Here is a 17,669-nt window from a genome sequence, read left to right as displayed (position 1 = left end):
TATTGTCGGATTTGCAGCTTTTCAAACGATCTAATTATTCATTTGGTTTTTAGCGCAGTTTTTCCAATTTTTCCATACATGCCAATATTTAGTCATTGACAAATGAGGATAATATCAATAGTCGTGCCCGTATATAGACACATGCCCATATTTAGTCAATGACTAAATATGGGCATGTGTCCATATAAAGGCACTGACGTTACCGGCAACAAAAATGGCTCTGTACTTGTGGAGAGTAAAGGAGATGAAAGTTTTGTCAGGGGGTGTACTGTGATCCCTATAAGAAATAATGGATACCTAGAAGTGTTACACTTAGGGCTGTTTCATATTACCTGTATGGTAAAATGGAAAGCCAAAATACAGGTAGTGTCAGCTCTGGCCAGCAGTGAGCAGAGTACTGTTTACTTTTTTTTAAAACTTTATTCAAACACATGACATTTCATTCATTTCTACGCACCAAAGCTGAGCTGTGGTGCGTAGAAATGCAGACAGAAATGGAGCTACAGTTGGGTCATGATGGGGGACAGAAAACTGTAGACATGGTGCAAATTTCCACACTGTTGCTCACCTGAGGGTTGCGTTTAAGTGTAAGCAATTTTTTTCTGTGTGCCCTTGCAGTGATCTGCGTTGTTCTAGTGCAGAAAACCGCCAATTCCTGCACGATTGTGAAAAAGCCCTTACACATTATTTAGATTCCATGCACATAACATAAAAAAAATAATATTCTGAAGCTACATTCAATTAAAAAAAAATATTGTATTAGGTTTTCCCATACTTTATAATAATGTTTTTTCCTTACACCCAATTTAACAATCAGGCTCCCTGTTCTCTTTCAGGTTGACAGCAACATCTCCTCTCGATTTCTTGATAGCATGTATGTGTGGATAACAAACGATGATGACTGGATTTCATTTGATGTGACAGAGTCCATAAAGCAATGGCTGTCAGGTAACATACGTTATGTACAACAGCAACAATATTCTCCTGCGCATTGGTGTGATAGTCCAAATCAGAAAAAGATCTCTGTAGTCAGCAGTGGATATTACTATCAAGCCTTGCTGTCCTCTAGGACTGAGGTTGTCCTCAGAACACTGTGAAAAAAGATAAAAACAGAGCGCTCACTGGCCTCGTGCATTATCCTACAACAAATTTATTAAAAATAAGATACAAAATAAAACTACTCACAAGTGTAGGTAGTAAAATCGCTCATAAAGCCACTACAGGTGACTGCAATCTCTCAGCTAGCCAAAGCCTCTAGTTTGAGGAGGACCTCATCAGGGACCCCTGCTGGTTGATGCGTTTCCAAGGATCTCCTTCATTATCAGCCCTAAACAAAAAATTTAATCTGAAGGCTCCTCCACCGCCAGACTCTTTACTGTCCCTCCTCAGTGGACCCTTCCTGCTCTTCCTTGGACATGACCTTCCGCCTTAGCCGATTCACCTCCCTGGCTCTGATGAAGAAGGACATCCTTCGAAACATGTCAGCCAGCAGGGACCCTGGTGAGGACCTCCTCGATTCGAACTAGAGACTTTGGCAAGCTAAGAGATTGCAGCCACCTGCAGTGGCTTTATGAACAATTTTACTACCAACACTCGTGAGTAGTTTTATTTTGTATCTTATTTTTAATAAATTTGTTGTTGGATAATGCACTAGGTCAGTGTGCCCTCTGTTTTTATCTATTTCAACATATTGTTTGTCTTCCATTCGTCCAGGTGAGGGGGTTCAAAAAAGACCAGCCTGAGGTAGTATAGTTTACTTTGAGAAGGGTTATAGCACAGAATGAGCCCATTTTGGTAGATGGATGTGCCAGTTCAGCAGTAGTGCGTTTGGAAATGTGCAGTATCTGTCAGTGAAAGCCTTGCCTATATGAGCAGCTGTATAGAAGTAATGTACTGTATTGGCATTTTGCAATTCATTACTTGAAAAAAAAAAGAGAGACCCTGTCATCACCATCTTCAAGGAGAACTCCAGCTTTCCATTCAGTCTTGCACAGTTGTACAGGCTTCTCTCCTCTATGGAAATCGTTTACACTGATATTAATGCACTCAGTCACCTTCTCACAGTGTGCATTAGAAGCTGCAGCAAATCAGATAAAGCACATCTCATTTCTTGGCTGTATAACATGCAGCATTGACCAGCTCTTTCCTCCCCAGCCTATCCCTAGTCTGTCCCTTTCATTCATTGATTTTCAGTTCTTTCAATCATGGAAGCTCAAGAACACATGTTGGAGGTCCTTAACTAGCTCCCGTCTGACCTATAGACAAATAACAGCTTGGTGGGACATTCACTGTGCTGGGTGGATGTCATATGACATCCCGCTGGTACAGGCCATGCTGTGGCGTGATTTGTCACCTGCTGTGTTCACTGGACAAGTGTACCGACCTCTGCTGGTACCATGTGATCGCTGTGACCAATCACAGCAGATCACATGACAATTGTACACAATGGGTGGCTTTCATTTATGCCCTCCTTTGTGTATTATTGTGTTGATCTCTGTGATTGGTCACAGTGATCACATGGTACAGACAAGGACAATCACAGCCCATCTGTATCATGTGATTAGCTGTTGCTAATCACATGATACAAAATTACTTTTTTTTACCAAAGACATGTAGCAGAATACATTTTGGCATTGACATTTATGAGTAAATTATATTTTATTGGATGTGTTTCATAACAGAAATTAGGAAACATTTTTTTTCAAAATGTTATGTCTTTTTTTTCCGTTTATATTGCAAAAACAAAAAAAAAAACCCAGTGGTGATCAAATACCACCAAAAGAAAGCTCTATTTGTGTGAAAAAAAATGAACATACACAGGCTGAACTGGATGGACTAGTGTCTTTCTTCAACCTTACCAACTATATAACTGTTTACATACATTGTTGCATGACTGCACAATTGCCAGTTAAAGTAACGCAGTGCTGAATAGCAAAAAATGGCCTGGTGATGAAGGGGATAAAACCTTCCGCAGCTGAGGTTATTCTTTGTTTTAATTGTTTTATTCCTTAATTTTTTTACATGATTAAAAAAACATGTAAAATTGAAAAAAACAGGAATTTATTTAATTTGCAAATAATTTAGTAATTTTTTGTAATAGAATCATAATTTTAGTGTAATTACACATGGGCCAAATTTAAAATAATTTAGATGTTAGAGGAGCTCAGTTGATCTTCATGATGAGCAACAAGTTCCTGTGGGGCAAACATGTCAGTGCAGTAGCAGGCATTACATACAACTGCCTACAATTTGTGTCTGATGATGAGCCAACCTTCAACTGTTTAAAGGGTAACTAAAGGTTCAGTTCCCATGCCCTGCTACTGCTTCTATTGACACAGACAGCAGGACTTGGCCCCTCCCCCCTGTGTCATTGGATTTGATTGACAGCAGGGGGAGCCAATGGCTGCGCTGCTATCAATCTATCCAATCAGGACCCGAGACACCGGCTGGAGCTGGTATGCTTGTCCCTGCCACTGGAAAGACCGGGTGCAGGTAAGTAAAAGGGGGGCGCTGGGGGGCAGCTGCAGCACAGGAGGTTTTTCACCTTAATGCATAGAATGCATTAGGTGCAAAACCTCAAGGGTTTACAAGCACTTTAAGGGCAACCTATAGCCTACTCCACTCCTTTGTGCATGTATGTCTTGTTACCAAGGCCAGTGTGCCAAGTAAGATTGAGAGGGAGCTCAACTATCATTCAGCAAATCAGAATCCAAATCTCTTCCATTTTTTAACTGATATATTTAAGGAATAATGTCTTCCTTATTTCCTTTAGGATGGGTTCACACTATTGCGAATTGGGTGTGGGTATCCCCACATCCAATTCGCATGTCAGGAGATTGTGACCGGCTCTCTATGGAGCTGGTTCACACATCTCCGCAGCAGCTCTGGTGCGATTTGCACAGGAGTCCCGTGCATCTTCTGGTCCATTTCAGGTCCGAATTCAGCCAAAAATTCGGGCTGAATTCAGACCTGAAACAGTGAATGGGGACACACCGGACCCCCTGCACAACATGTGTGAACCCAGCCTGACAACATACAAATATATTGTATATGTGCAAACAAATGCCCACTGCCCTCACCTATAACTGGCCTTTGCAGCAAGGAGCACATGGAAGGGCAGCGCATGTAAAATAAAAGCAAAGATATTCCCAGCTCAACTTACCAACCAGCCTGCAACCAACCAAATTATCCTGTCAGTATGCGTTAAAAGCAGGGGTTTGGTTTGCACACATTTGCAAACACACGCTTAAGCTGCAGAGCCCCGTCAAGGCACCCCAGTGGAAGCACATGCATTATAATGAATAGGCAGAGTGCAGTAGAGCCTGGAGGGAGCCCACCCCTCTTTAACCACCTCAATACAGGGCACTTACACCCCCTTCCTGCCCAGGCCATTTTTCAGCTTTCAGCACTGTCACCCTTTGAATGACAATTGCGCGGTCATGTTACACTGTAACCATGTGAAATTGTTATCATTTTCTTCACACAAATAGAGCTGTCTTTTGGTGGTATTTAATCACTCCTGGGTTTTTTATTTTTTCCTCTAAAAAAAAAAAAATAATTTTCTTAGTTTCTGTCAGTAAACTTTGTAAATAAGTAATTTTTCTCCTTCACTGATCGGCGCTGATGAGGCGGCACTGATGGGCACTGATAGGCTGCACTGATGAGGTGGCACTTATGGACACTGATGAAGCGGCACTTATGGGCACTGATTAAGTGGCACTGATGAGGAGGCACGAATATGCCGCACTTATGGACAGCACTGATAGGTGGCACTGATGGGTGGCACTGGTGGGCACTGGGCACAGATAGGGGACACTGGTGGGCACAGATAGGTGGCACTGGTGGCCACAGATAGACAGCACTGGTGGGCACAGATAGGCAGCACGGATAGGCGGCACCGATGGGCAGCACTGATGGGCATTGATGGGCAGCAGTGATGAGCAGTGATAGGCATTGATGGGCAGCACAGATAGCCAGCACTGACTGGCATCACTAATGGACACTGATTGCTGGCACTTGTAGGCACTGATTGCTGGCACTTGTGGGCACAGATTGGTGGCAATTGTGGGCAATCATTGCTGGCACTGGTGAGCATTTAATTGTAATCAGGGCACTGATGATCAGTGCCCTGATTACATACCTAGCTGTCCCCCCGTGAGGAGATGCCGCTGATCGGCTCTCCTCTCCTCACACCCTGTGGCAACTGCTTCCCCTCTACCTTTGAACACGACAGGTTCTCCGGCTGGCAGAACCGTTACTCTTGGTTGGACTGCAAGCCGCAGTCCCAACCCTGCGCTGCTCTCTTGCTTCTGGATAGGCCCTCAGACAGCCTAGCAGCCAGATGTCCCCAGGATAGGCCTCAGGCTCTGGCCTAGCAGCCCAGGGCAGTACAACACACGTCCACCCAGACAGCCATCAAGGTGCCAAGACAACTATACTTGGCAGGTAAATTTACTAGCAACCCTGCCTAAACATTAGGGTGCTACATAAAAAAAAAAAAAAAAAAAAAAATGAAAGCGCCCTTGTCCCCTCGTACTCCCACACAGAAGCGAATGCATATGTAGGTGGTGCCCGCATATGTAAACAGCGTTCGCACCACACATGTGAGGTATCGTCGCGAATGTTAGAGTGAGAGCAATAATTCTAGCACTAGACCTCCTCTGTAGCTCTAAACTGGTAACCTGTAAAAATGTTTAAAGCGTAGCCTGTGGAGATTTTTAAGTACCGAATTTTTGGCGCCATTCCACGAGTGTGCTCAATTTTAAAGTGTGAAATGTTAGGTATCTATTTACTCAGCATAACATCATCTTTTATATTTTACCAAAAAATGGTATGTATTGTGTTTTTTTTGCATTAAAATTCATTAAAGTATATTTTTGGGAAAAAAATGCATTAAAAAAATTACGCAAATACTGTGTGACATAACAAATTGCAAATTTTATTCTCTGGAGTCCCTGCTAAAAAAATATATATAATGTTTGGGGGTTCTGAATCATTTTCTAGAAAAAAAAATGATGATTATAACATGTAGGAGAGAAATGCCAGCATTGGCCTAGGCTGGAAGTGGTTAGGAAAAAAAAATGCCCCCCCCCCCCCCCCCCCCCGATGCAGATCCATCATCAATCATGTCATCCAGCGATGTAGGTCCACGTCAGTCATGATGAATGACAGCTGCTGACTCATACTTTGTTGTCAGTCCTGAGCTCAGGCAGGAATTAAAATGGCCTTACAGCTTGACATTTCCATGGCAGGGAAAGAATACAAGTAAATAATAAAAAATCAAAATCAAATAATCCTTATAAGCAAGGCTGCACCGTTGCTACAATTCAAGATTGGAGTTTCAGATTCTTAGAAATGCCGATTAGAGGCTGTGCCTTTTTAAAAAGATTGAGTGAGGATAGGGAAAGGGGATTGTAACGGTGCCAATAGAATGTAATTACTACATAGAATACACAAAGGGTTTAAATTTTATTTGATACAAAGATAAAAACAAGGAACATTTTGATATGTACATACATGGGTGTGTGAACACAAACAAAAAAACGGAATCTACATTTACATGTCCCTACATGTTTCGCCAAAACATTGGCTTCTTCAGGGAAAATGATGTTAAATAACCTGTGCAAATATGTAGGTTCTAAATGAAACAAAAAGAACACACAATAATGAACATATTGATATAAATAACATATATACAAAAAGAGATAAACATATTTTATATTTATATAAATGCTGGAAGCATGACATGGCTGCAAATGGCCCCCCAAGAATGGTGAACCCCCCATACCCCAATACCTACCCTCATATCCCTGATGGCGAACACGGCACCGGGACCCCCTCAGACCAATCAACAGGATAGAGCCGTGACAATTGTGGCTGCAGGGGGCTGACAAAGACTTAGCAGATTAAAGAGAAAAAAATGTATCGGTATAATACATGGGAGACATGGTCGGAATAAATTGTATCCCGAACAAAAGGGCTAACATAGCCTCAATACTTACAAGCAAGTGATATTAAAATAAGTATAAATGGAGGGGCGTTAAAAGGATATCAGTGTTAACCATAGAAAGGAAGGATGGTAATAAGGATGTGGGTGAGTCAAACACCATTAAACACTAAAAAAAGGAAAATAAAAATAAAACATTTACGGTATGACACCAAAAACACAGCTGGGACTGGTAACTACAATTAAAACACCACAGAGGCACAAATAGAGAACTCACCTAAACAATCTAATCCCCTACCCCAATACCGGGTGTATGAATCCCCCGAATAGGGTAATGGTGGGACGTATTGCTGACAAAGCAAAATGTAGCCTGATGTCAGAGGGATGGAACACCTAGAAAGGTAGTATGAATAAACAATTGTAAAAAGTGCCAAAACCGCCAAATAAAAATATCAAGAATCAGGGTAAGTGACATAGCCTACCATCAGGTTAGCAGCAGCAATCATAGGCGCCCCTGGAGTCCAGCGGAGTGAAAGCTGGACAAGCTAGCTTAATAAGTCCCCCATATGATCGGCATCTGACATCACCGATTGGGAGCGGACAACGAAGGCCCTCGTGGGTTAAGGTGATCACCTTAACCCGCCTCACGTTGATGTCTCTGTCATGTGATGTGAATGTTATCCCACACGGCACTATGGGCCTTGTAGGCCTTTGATGCCGAAGCGGACGCATGCGTGAGGGCCTTCGTTGTCCACTCACGATCGGTGACGTCAGACGCCGACGGTGTGGGGGACTTATAAAGCTAGCTTGTCCAGCTTTCACTCTGCTGGACTCCAGGGGCATCCTGGAAGCTGATTGGTTTCTATGCAGAGCTGCACCAGATTTTGCGCTCTCCAGTTTTAGTAAATTGCCTCCATAGTCTACTGGCAACACAGTTTTCATGTATAGCACCCATGAGAATAATACTGCTTTAGCACATCTAAAACTGTTTGTATTTTCAGGTATTGCTTCACCTCCCACAAATGAGAGGCAAAGTTTCAGACTGCAAATGCCTTGTTCTTGTTCAAGCGTCACGGAAGATGAAAAGATAGAAATTGGTGGTAAGGATACATATATATTCTTTTATGGATAGATTCAGATGTGCATCTAAATCTTTCTCGCCTCTGAAGCCCAATCCGCTTCTGGATCTTGCTACAAAGGCTACTGCCAGGCAATAAGGAAGCGATGCGATGCCTCCTCACCACCTGTTTTAACCCCATTTTGGCCAACAATCTCACTATAACTGCGTGCATTGCATTGCTTGCCGTGTTTGTTGGGCAGCAGGCTACAACGCAACATGTCAGGTCAACTTAGCCATAGTTGTGAAGCCTAAGGGTGTCTTTGTTGCTCCTTCATCCAGAGTGGGGGCACTCTAATACAGAAGGTGTGTTACTGGCCAGATCACCAGGTAAAAACATAGGGAAATAAGCCTTAAAAAAGAAAACGAATGTAGCCACCATATCTAAGGATTTGTAAGCTGAAATATATCACATTTTTGGTTTTGGGTTTATTACCACTTTAAAGTTAGGTTCCAGAGGGGTCATGGGACACAATTTTTACTTTTTTTTAAAAACTAAAACCCCATGATGAGAATGATCAGGTGCTGGGTAGTTTAAGGAAAAGGGTAATATACATATGTGGCGCAAGATCTGAAACAGATCCTATTGTACTGAAAAGTCTATGTAGTCTTTTGTCTGACAGCTGCAAATGCAGCAAACAAGAGAATGGGGAGAGGAAGTCTACTGTATCAGGGCCAGCCTTATGCAGGGAAGTAGAAGTAATCTCCAGGATATGTAAAAGAAGAAAAGAATTCAGGCGCCTCTGAATGCAGACTGTTAAAATTATATTTGTAAATCACATAGTACAACTCGCATTTTAGAATGCAATGACAGGCCCATCTGTGGTAGTTCGCCCGGTGATGCATCCATAGCACTGGTCTGCAAGGGGAGCCATCCTGGACGCTCAGTAGACTCTTGTGGCTGGCAAGATGGTGGTGTGATGGAGGAGAGCCGAAAAGGAGGGGTGGAACGTCCAGAAGGACTGCAGCGCTGGTCTGGATGCGTTTTTGAGCTAGCACATCCTGGTGGTGGGAGGAATGCGCGCTCCTTTCTCAAGCTATGAGAAATGGGCGAACTACCACAGATTGGCCTGTCATTGCATTCTAAAATGCGAGTTGTACTATGTGATTTACAAATATAATTTTAACAGTCTGCACTCAGAGGGGCCTGCATTCTTTTCTTCTTTAAGGAAAAGGGTAGTCTAGGATAGAGTGGAAAAATATCAGAGCCAATGTCAAGTTTCTACCCTGTTTCCCCGAAACACGACCTAGCGTGACTGTTGGTGATGGCTGCAATATAAGCCCTACCCCCCAAATAAGCCCTACCCTGTTTCCCCGAAAATAAGCCCTACCCTGAAAATAAGACCTACAAGGACTTTAACTAGGGCTTATTTGGGGGGTAGGGCTTATATTGCAGCCATTACGCTAGGTCTTATTTTTGTATTGTTGTCTGTGTCCCTGTTACTCAGATTCACCCTCTATTTGTCCTGGTTACCAATATCACTGAGAGAGTAAGTAAAAAAAATCCCAAATGTTCAGTTATCACTATAGGTGTGCAAAGCCTATTGAATTACGGTGTGCACCCCAATGCTCAAACATATATACGTGTGTGTGCATGTGTATATATACTGATGGTGTCAGTAGAGCAGAAAAAGTGTCAGTAGAGCAGTGGATGGTGTCATAAGGGCAGTGATTGGTGTCAATAGGGCAGTGGACAGTGTCAGTAGTTTTTATTTTTATTATTTTATTTTGTATTATTTTTTACAATTTGTTTTATTTTTTATTATTTTTATTTTTTAGGAGAAAAAAGGAGAAACATCTTTTTATTTGGTGAAATATGTCTAAACAGGGGGAATACGCGCCACAAGGGGTGATTAGGGTGTGCCCTGGCACATCCTGTGCCTATTGCTATCAAATAAACAGGAATAGAGGGGAAATCTTCCAGATAGGGACACTCTTCTGGTGACAATCAATTATTCCCAAATCTTTGTAGGGTTTTCCTATAACTTCCTGTTATGTCTATGGCACAGGAAATAAAGGAAACTCTCCCCAATGAAACACAGATATAAAAAAAAAAAAAAAAAAAAAACTGATGTTGGTTATAACACCCCATTACACTATTCAAAATAAAAAAAAAACAAGTTTTGGCTTTTGTTCTACTTTAATGATTATAACATTATGCTGATAACTCAGCATGATGGACTGAACATCGGGTTCCAAGAATTGCTCACGATTTTGCATTCTGTTATGTTCAATAGTAGACTGAGCAAATTACAGATGTTCTGCTTTGTTTTTCAGGTTTCTCACTGAAACGAGGAGACATGCAAGAGTTATCACGGAATGAATTTCCTCCCTACCTCCTAATCACGTACACCCCAGCGGGGCGAATGGAGCAGAATCCCAGCACCCGCCGCAGGAGAGCAGTGGATGAGGAATACTGCCGCACGTTAGTATCCAATTTACAATAATTTACAATATATATATATATAATGTCATGTATATAGTATGTAGCCATGCATAATAGGAATGAACATAGGCAAGAGAGGGGCCCTTGATTTTAAAAAGCGATATTTCTATTTGCATTTCAGGGCGCTCTGAGTTTTGGGGGATGTAGCAAAGTTTTTCACAGGTACATACAAGCACTGGAGGGTGCTTGCTATTTAACAATTTTACTGCTACAAGGCGGTACCTGTGTGCTCGATCACATATATATTCCGGGTAGGGCGTGTGTTGGCAGACATCGAGTCCTTGGTACCCACCGCTGGGCTCCTGCTGTGTGAGATCACAGCAGGAGCGAGTTGCCGGTGGCGTGCATGCAAGCACACGCCACCGGCGACTCGCTCCTGCTGTGATCTCACACAGCAGGAGCCCAGCGGCAGGTAGCGCGGACTCAATGTCTGCCAACACTCGCCGATCTTTCAGTACACAGGCAGAAAGGCAGTAAACAAGGCAGATTGCCGTTCTGTCAGTAGGGAAGGCACTGATCCTGTGTACCTGCAAAGCAAAGGACATGAATCCATGCCTTCCCTGCACCTCCCACACAGTGCACAAATTCTGGCTAGGTACACAGTTAACCCTTTGATCACCCCTGATGTTAATCCCTTCCCAGCCACTGTTATTAGTAAAGTGACAGTGCAAATTTTTAGCACTGATCATTGTATGAGTGTCACCAGTCCCCAAAAAGTGTCAGTTAACGTCCAATTGTCCACCGCAATATCGCAGTCCTGCTATAAGTCGCTGATCACCACCATTACTAGTAAAAAAATAAAAAATGAAAAAAAAAAAATAAACAATTATATCCTATAGTTTGTAGACAGTATAACTTTTGCGCAAACCAATCAATATATGCTTTTTGGGATTTTTTTTTACCAAAAATATGTAGAAGAATACATATTGCCTAAATTTACGAAGACATTTTTTTTTATTATTGGATATGTTTTATAGCAGAAAGTAAAAAAATATTTGTTTTTGTTTTTTTTTTCAAAATTGTCGATCTTTGTTTATAGCGCAAATAATAAAAAACGCAGAGGTGATTAAATACCACCAAAAGAAAGCTCTATTTGTAGGGAAAAAAGGACATACATTTTATTTGGGTACAGCCACCCATGACGACACAATTGTCAGTTAAAAAAAGTGACGTGGTCATGAAGGGGGGTAAATCTTCTGGGGATTAAGTGGTTAAAATTGTATCACACTAATTTTAATAGGTAAATCACAGAGAGTGTATCAGCTATCCCATACAAAATGCTGGATAATATGGAGGATCAAGGTTCCCTCTTCCATATACTTTGACAATTCCCTCTGAACAGATTTATTTTTTTTGCTTTTAATGAGCAAAATAATTAAAGTTCCGGGCCTGAAGAATACAGTGTAGTTTCGGTTACATTAAAGCCATGATTTTGGCAAATATAAGAACTTTTATCTCACATTGTAAATGTAGCTAGGATGTTGATACCAAAGAACTGGAAAGAATGACAGATACCAAGGCCAAAAGAATGGATCCAAGAAATACATATATTGGGAGAGATGGAAAGATTTACTGATTTACTCTTTCCGTACATAATATTCTTTTTGATGGAACTGTAGAAGTAAAAAAAAAAAAGGCAAATGAGGGTACCTTATTGTGTAGAGATTAAAGAAAAACAATCCCTGGATAAATACTAAGGGTAGGAGGATTAAATAAATAGTATTAATTGCACTGTATTTTTTATATATATGTAATAATATAAAGTAATAGACTGTCCTTTTTGATGAGATCAGCTTGATTGTATTGGAAAATATGTTTTCGAAATAAAGAATTTATAAATAGAAAATAAATAAATAAATAAAATTTCCCATGTAATAGCCAAACCCATTAAGCATATACGGTATGCGGTGCAGAGAAGACTTTATGGTACCCCAGGTTACCTTAACTTATCACAATACACCAACACCAGCTGAAGCTCTTATACAAGTGCCGACATTCTGAAAGTTGGTGGATAATTAGAAAACTTTGTGTTTCCGTTACAGGAACAGTGGGAAGAACTGTTGTGTAAAACCTCTTTATATTAACTTCCGAAAGGACCTTGGCTGGAAATGGATTCACGAACCTAAAGGATATGAAGCCAATTATTGTTTAGGAAATTGTCCATTTATTTGGAGCATGGACAAACAGTACAGCAAGGTAAGCACTGGAGTATGGTGGCAACTGAGTATATAAGGCCCTTCCAACAAAGAGAATGTTAAAAGGTAAATAAGGTTCAAGAGGGCAATTTTTCCAAAATAAAGCCAAAATCAAGAACACGGGGACATGACCTCAAACTATCTGGAGGAAAGTTTAAAGCTAATCTTAGAAAGTATTATTTTACTGAAAGGGTAGTTAATGCTTGGAATAGACTTCCAGCTGAGGTAGTGAGACATTCAGCAGTAAATGGCCTCAAGCATGCTTGAGACAAACATAGATCTATACTCAGACAAAAAAAATATGAAAAAAAACAAAACCCCCAAAAATAAATGGGCAGACTTGATGGACTACACAGTCTTTTTCTGCCATCATTTTTCTGTGTCTATGTTTTTAAAAGAAAAAGAATAGTGTGTAGAAAGAGGATGGGATTTTTTAGGCACCCAAAAACAAGTACTGTGTATACTCGAGTATAAGCCGACCTGACTATAAGCCGAGGCACCTAATTTTACCACAAAAAACTGGGAAAACGTATTAACTTGAGTATAAGCCTAGGGTGGGAAATGCAGCAGCTACTGGGTAAACAATGCCCATCTGCAGCCTCACTGTGCCCATTTGCAGCCTCACTGTGCCCATCTGCAGCCTCACTGTGCCCACCTGTATTATCAGTGCCCATCTGCAGCCTCACTGTGCCCATCTGCAGCCTCATTGTGCTCACCTGCAGCCTCACTGTGCCCACTTGCAGCCTCACTGTGCCCACCTGCAGCCTCACTGTCACCATCTGAAGCCTCACTGTGCTCACCTGCAGCCTCACTGTGCCCATTTGCAGCCTCACTGTGCCCATCTGCAGCGTCACTGTGCCCATCTGCAGCTGTACCTTTGATAACGAAAACAGCGGGTGTCTCCCGCTGTGTCATGCAGTCTGTTCGGCAGCTGTCCACTGTAACAAAGCCCCGCCTCCTCCTCGTCCGTGATAGATGGAACACTGATTCAGTTTCCCAACATTGTATCAGTGTTCCGTCTATCAAAGACGAGGAGGAGGCGGGGCTTTGCTACAGTGGACGGCCGCCGAACAGACTGCATGACGCAGCAGGAGACACCCGCTGTTTTAGTTATCAAAGGTACGGCTGCAGATGGGCACAGTGAGGTTGCAGATGGGCACAGTGAGGCTGAAACCTCACTTGAGACCCTCACTCGAGTATAAGCCAAGGGGGGGGGGGTTCAGCCTAAAAAATGTGCTGAAAAGCTTGTCTTATACTCGAGTATATACGGGTATATAAAATTGACAAAATTGTACTTTTAAAAACACATATAGATATAAAATGACCAACATGGTCTGATACAATATACAAACGTCACCCCAAACTGTTACAAATAGCAGTAAACTCCAACGCATTTCGATTTAATTGATCTCAATTGTTTTTTGGGTGCCTAAAAAATCCCATACTATTTCTACACACTATTCTTCAGGGATGTGGCACCCGAACCACCTTTATAAATCTGGATCTACTGGATAAAAGAAAAAAGACACCAGGTCACAAATAATGAACAGGGCAAGGGCCAAAAGCACCAAAATATGTACAGTAATCCATAAAAAAAACAAAAAAAAAACCACTTAATTTCACTTTCCAAAAATCAGACCAGCACAAGATGACTGGTTTGTTGGGGGCACTGCAACTTGCACCTGTGCATTTCTATTGAATAAGGAGCTTGTCCCTGCCGCTGCAGAGGGGGGCTATGGGACATGGAGTAATGACTCCAGCTGCAGGGTGACACAAAAAGAAAATGAGATTGTTAATTCCACTGAAAGGTGAACCAGACAGAAGGGGGATATGAGACATGGGGGGTTAAAACAGGAGAGTGCAAAATCTGGTGTAGCTGTGCATGGTAGCCAATCAGCTTCTAACTTCAGCTTGTTCAATTAAGCTTTGACAAATATAAACCTGGAAGTTGATTGGTTTCTGTGAAGCGCTGCACCAGATTTTGCATGCTCCAGCTTGAGTAAATCAACCCCATGGAGTGTGTCTCTCCTACCTAAGGGCTACACAGCTATAAGGGAGCTATAAGAGACATGGGGGGAGATTTACTAAAAATGTTGCACCCAGAATCTGGTGCAGCTGTGCATGGTAGCCATTCAGCTTTTAACTTCAGCTTGTTCAGTTAAGCTTTGGCAATAAAACATGGAAGCTGATTGGTTTCTATGCAGAGCCACACCAGATTTTGCACACTCCAGTTTTCGTAAATAGCCCCCATGGAGACTGTCCCTCCTACGGCAGGGTGACAAAGATAGAAGAGGGGCTTTGAGAGATAATCTTTGCCCCTCCCACTGTCATTGAGCAGTATCTAGTTACTTGCCCCGGGTCAGTGACTCAATATATTGAAACATAAAAAAAACAGTCCAATGTCCGTATTTTTATGTAGCAACAAGAGAAAGCTTTCCCAGCGCATGAACAAGCAATAGTTTTGACAATTTATAATAAAGCCCAATTTTCATTTGTTTCAGGTCCTGTCTCTCTATAACCAGAACAATCCAGGTGCCTCTATCTCACCATGCTGTGTACCAGAAGTCTTGGACCCACTCCCTATTATCTACTATGTTGGCCGAACGCCAAAAGTGGAGAAACTGTCAAACATGGTGGTCCGATCTTGTCAGTGCAGCTGAGATATCACATTGGAGGTCAGAGGTTAAGGAAACAACACGGTACTGGACTTTGCTGCCGCCAACAATAAACAGAGAGACCTGTGGTCAGCACTTGCCCTTGCACTCAAATCTGAGGTCTTAGGTCAAAAGAAACTTTCCTATCTTGTGCTTTCAGTGTGCTTGGGTTCAAAGTTCAGCAGACAATATTCCTGCTAAGTACAAATAGCTGCTCGGCAACATCACCAGTATACAGTAACTCACCATTTTCCCACAAAATTCAACACTCCCGAAGAGCCTTGCCCTTCTACTCCCTTTGCTATACAAACTACAGTCAAATTGATTTTCGTAACATTGTATGTCATTGGGAAACACCAAAGTCAAACTGGAATATACAAGCCTAATAAGCATACCAAGCAAACCACGGACAAGCAAAGAAAATCCAAGAATGTTTCCTCATCCACTATGGCTATGACTTTCTTCTGCTGGCTGTGCCAGCTTGGTAGAGTGATGAGCATGAAGCCTAGATGACATCTCAGTCATTACCAAGGAAATGAACTAAGGAGTGACGGAGGTTGCTCAGTACATTTGAGCAGAGCTTTGAGTTTATACAGCTCAGTGACATGTCAAGGCACTTCCACTCCTTTTATTGGTCTTGTCTTAGGCAACACAAGATAACAGACTGCTATGTATTATATGCTATGCATTATGAATGAGACATAATTCCAAGAGTGCCTCAAATCAGGTAGGATGAGTTGATGTGCAGGTTGTCCCTATATTGTGGCATCATAACCCACCAGTTGCTGCTGTACCTATATCCACTACCACATTTGCTATCTCGCTCGTCTTCATTTTAAAGATTACAATAATGCATTTGATTCCATAGCATACACAGATATCCACAGGCACATTAAATCGACTCAAATGAGACTGCTCTATTTTTAACCAGCCAACCCTGGACCGTCAAAGCCAGTAAAAATAGCAGAATACATAAAATACTTACCTCGACTGTAGAAACATCTGTTCTGGTATTTGACAGACATTGGCTAGTTAAATGACCATTGCTTATGCAATGCCTGCCTGCTGAATGGCGTATTGAAATTAATGTAGAGACACTTTCTGGCCGATCTTCCCCTTCGAAAGATCTCACAAGACCAGTTGGGTTCTGGAGGAGCAGTTAATGTAGCCAGAGTTAGGGTTCAAGGCTTATGTTGCCTTTGCTGACTAAAAGGTAGAACTTTTACAAAAAAAACTTGCTTTTGAAAAGCCACTCTTTAGTAAGAATAGCAGACATAAGCTTACAGGTGCTTAGTAACCATCATGAAAAGTCTAGTTCTGCTCCTCAAAGGCTGGAGCCATGTCATAGCTGCTGTCAGTAAAGATGCTGGCCAATCTGTCCTTACAACATTGCTGTGACTCGCTTATTAGAGTCAGACAGCCTCTGCGCAGAAAACCTGCTGACTCTTACACGAGTCAATGACAGTCTGTGAAGCAGGCAGATTATTTGGAATGCTGGGAGACAGAATTTCTGGGGAGGGGATGTACAATTAGTAGAAATAATTTATTAATGGACATCTTCTGTAAATTGCAATACTCAATAATTCCAATAAAAGTTTTCAGCAATTCTGCATCTTCGGATTGGAATGGAAATGGTGCCTACTCAGGGAAAACAAACACAAGATAGACCATCACTTGCAGTGGTGGACAATAATTCAGGGTGAGCTGTAATCACCTGACATAAATTGACTAATTGCAGTGGTTTGGAAGGCAGATTCTTTCTCTAAGGCAAATTTTTGTCTTCATCATTTTTTTTTTTTTTTAATATAGTTTGACTTTCTTATTTAAAAATAAATGATTTAAAGTTCATAAATAAAATTGGTACTTGGAAAAGATCTGTGTGTGTTTATTACAAAGGTTTGAAAAAACAGTTTATAATAAAGGGGACATCAGTTAAGAAGTCTTTATCTAAACCATGGATCTTCAAACTATGGCCCTCCGGCTGTTGCGGAACTACACATCCCATGAGGCATTGTAAAACTCTGACGTTCACTGACATGACTAGGCATGATGGGAACTGTAGTTCCTGAACAACTGGAGGGCCATAGTTTGAAGACAATAGAAAAGAAAAAAACTGCGCTAGGACAGATTAAATAAGATAAAGCAGCAGCTTCTTGTGGGATAACACAAAACAATATAGGAAACGGAAAAGCTGCGCTAATACATTATACCTAAAAGAGTGAATATTCAATAAAAATATGTGAACATTAAGAAAATAAGAAGGTGATTGGAACACCCCAAAAAACACAAAATTGGGTGATGTGCTAATAAA

General features: G+C 41.6%; 1 protein-coding gene across 1 annotated transcript in view; it reads left to right on the top strand.

The window, feature by feature from the left end:
- Positions 1-17,226, top strand: part of TGFB1 (transforming growth factor beta 1) — a 63,280-nt gene extending 46,054 nt beyond the window's left edge. Inside the window, exons 3-7 of the mRNA XM_073598670.1 lie at positions 837-948; positions 7,948-8,046; positions 10,341-10,488; positions 12,552-12,705; positions 15,206-17,226. Of these exons, the coding sequence (XP_073454771.1) occupies positions 837-948; positions 7,948-8,046; positions 10,341-10,488; positions 12,552-12,705; positions 15,206-15,364 (672 nt within the window). The 3' untranslated portion in view covers positions 15,365-17,226. The remainder of the gene's footprint in view (positions 1-836; positions 949-7,947; positions 8,047-10,340; positions 10,489-12,551; positions 12,706-15,205) is intronic.
- Positions 17,227-17,669: the final 443 nt, after the last annotated feature.

Source organism: Aquarana catesbeiana, linkage group LG09 (assembly GCF_042186555.1).
Source record: "Aquarana catesbeiana isolate 2022-GZ linkage group LG09, ASM4218655v1, whole genome shotgun sequence".
Lineage (NCBI taxonomy): Eukaryota > Metazoa > Chordata > Amphibia > Anura > Ranidae > Aquarana > Aquarana catesbeiana.
This window is presented reverse-complemented; position numbering and strand designations above follow the sequence as displayed.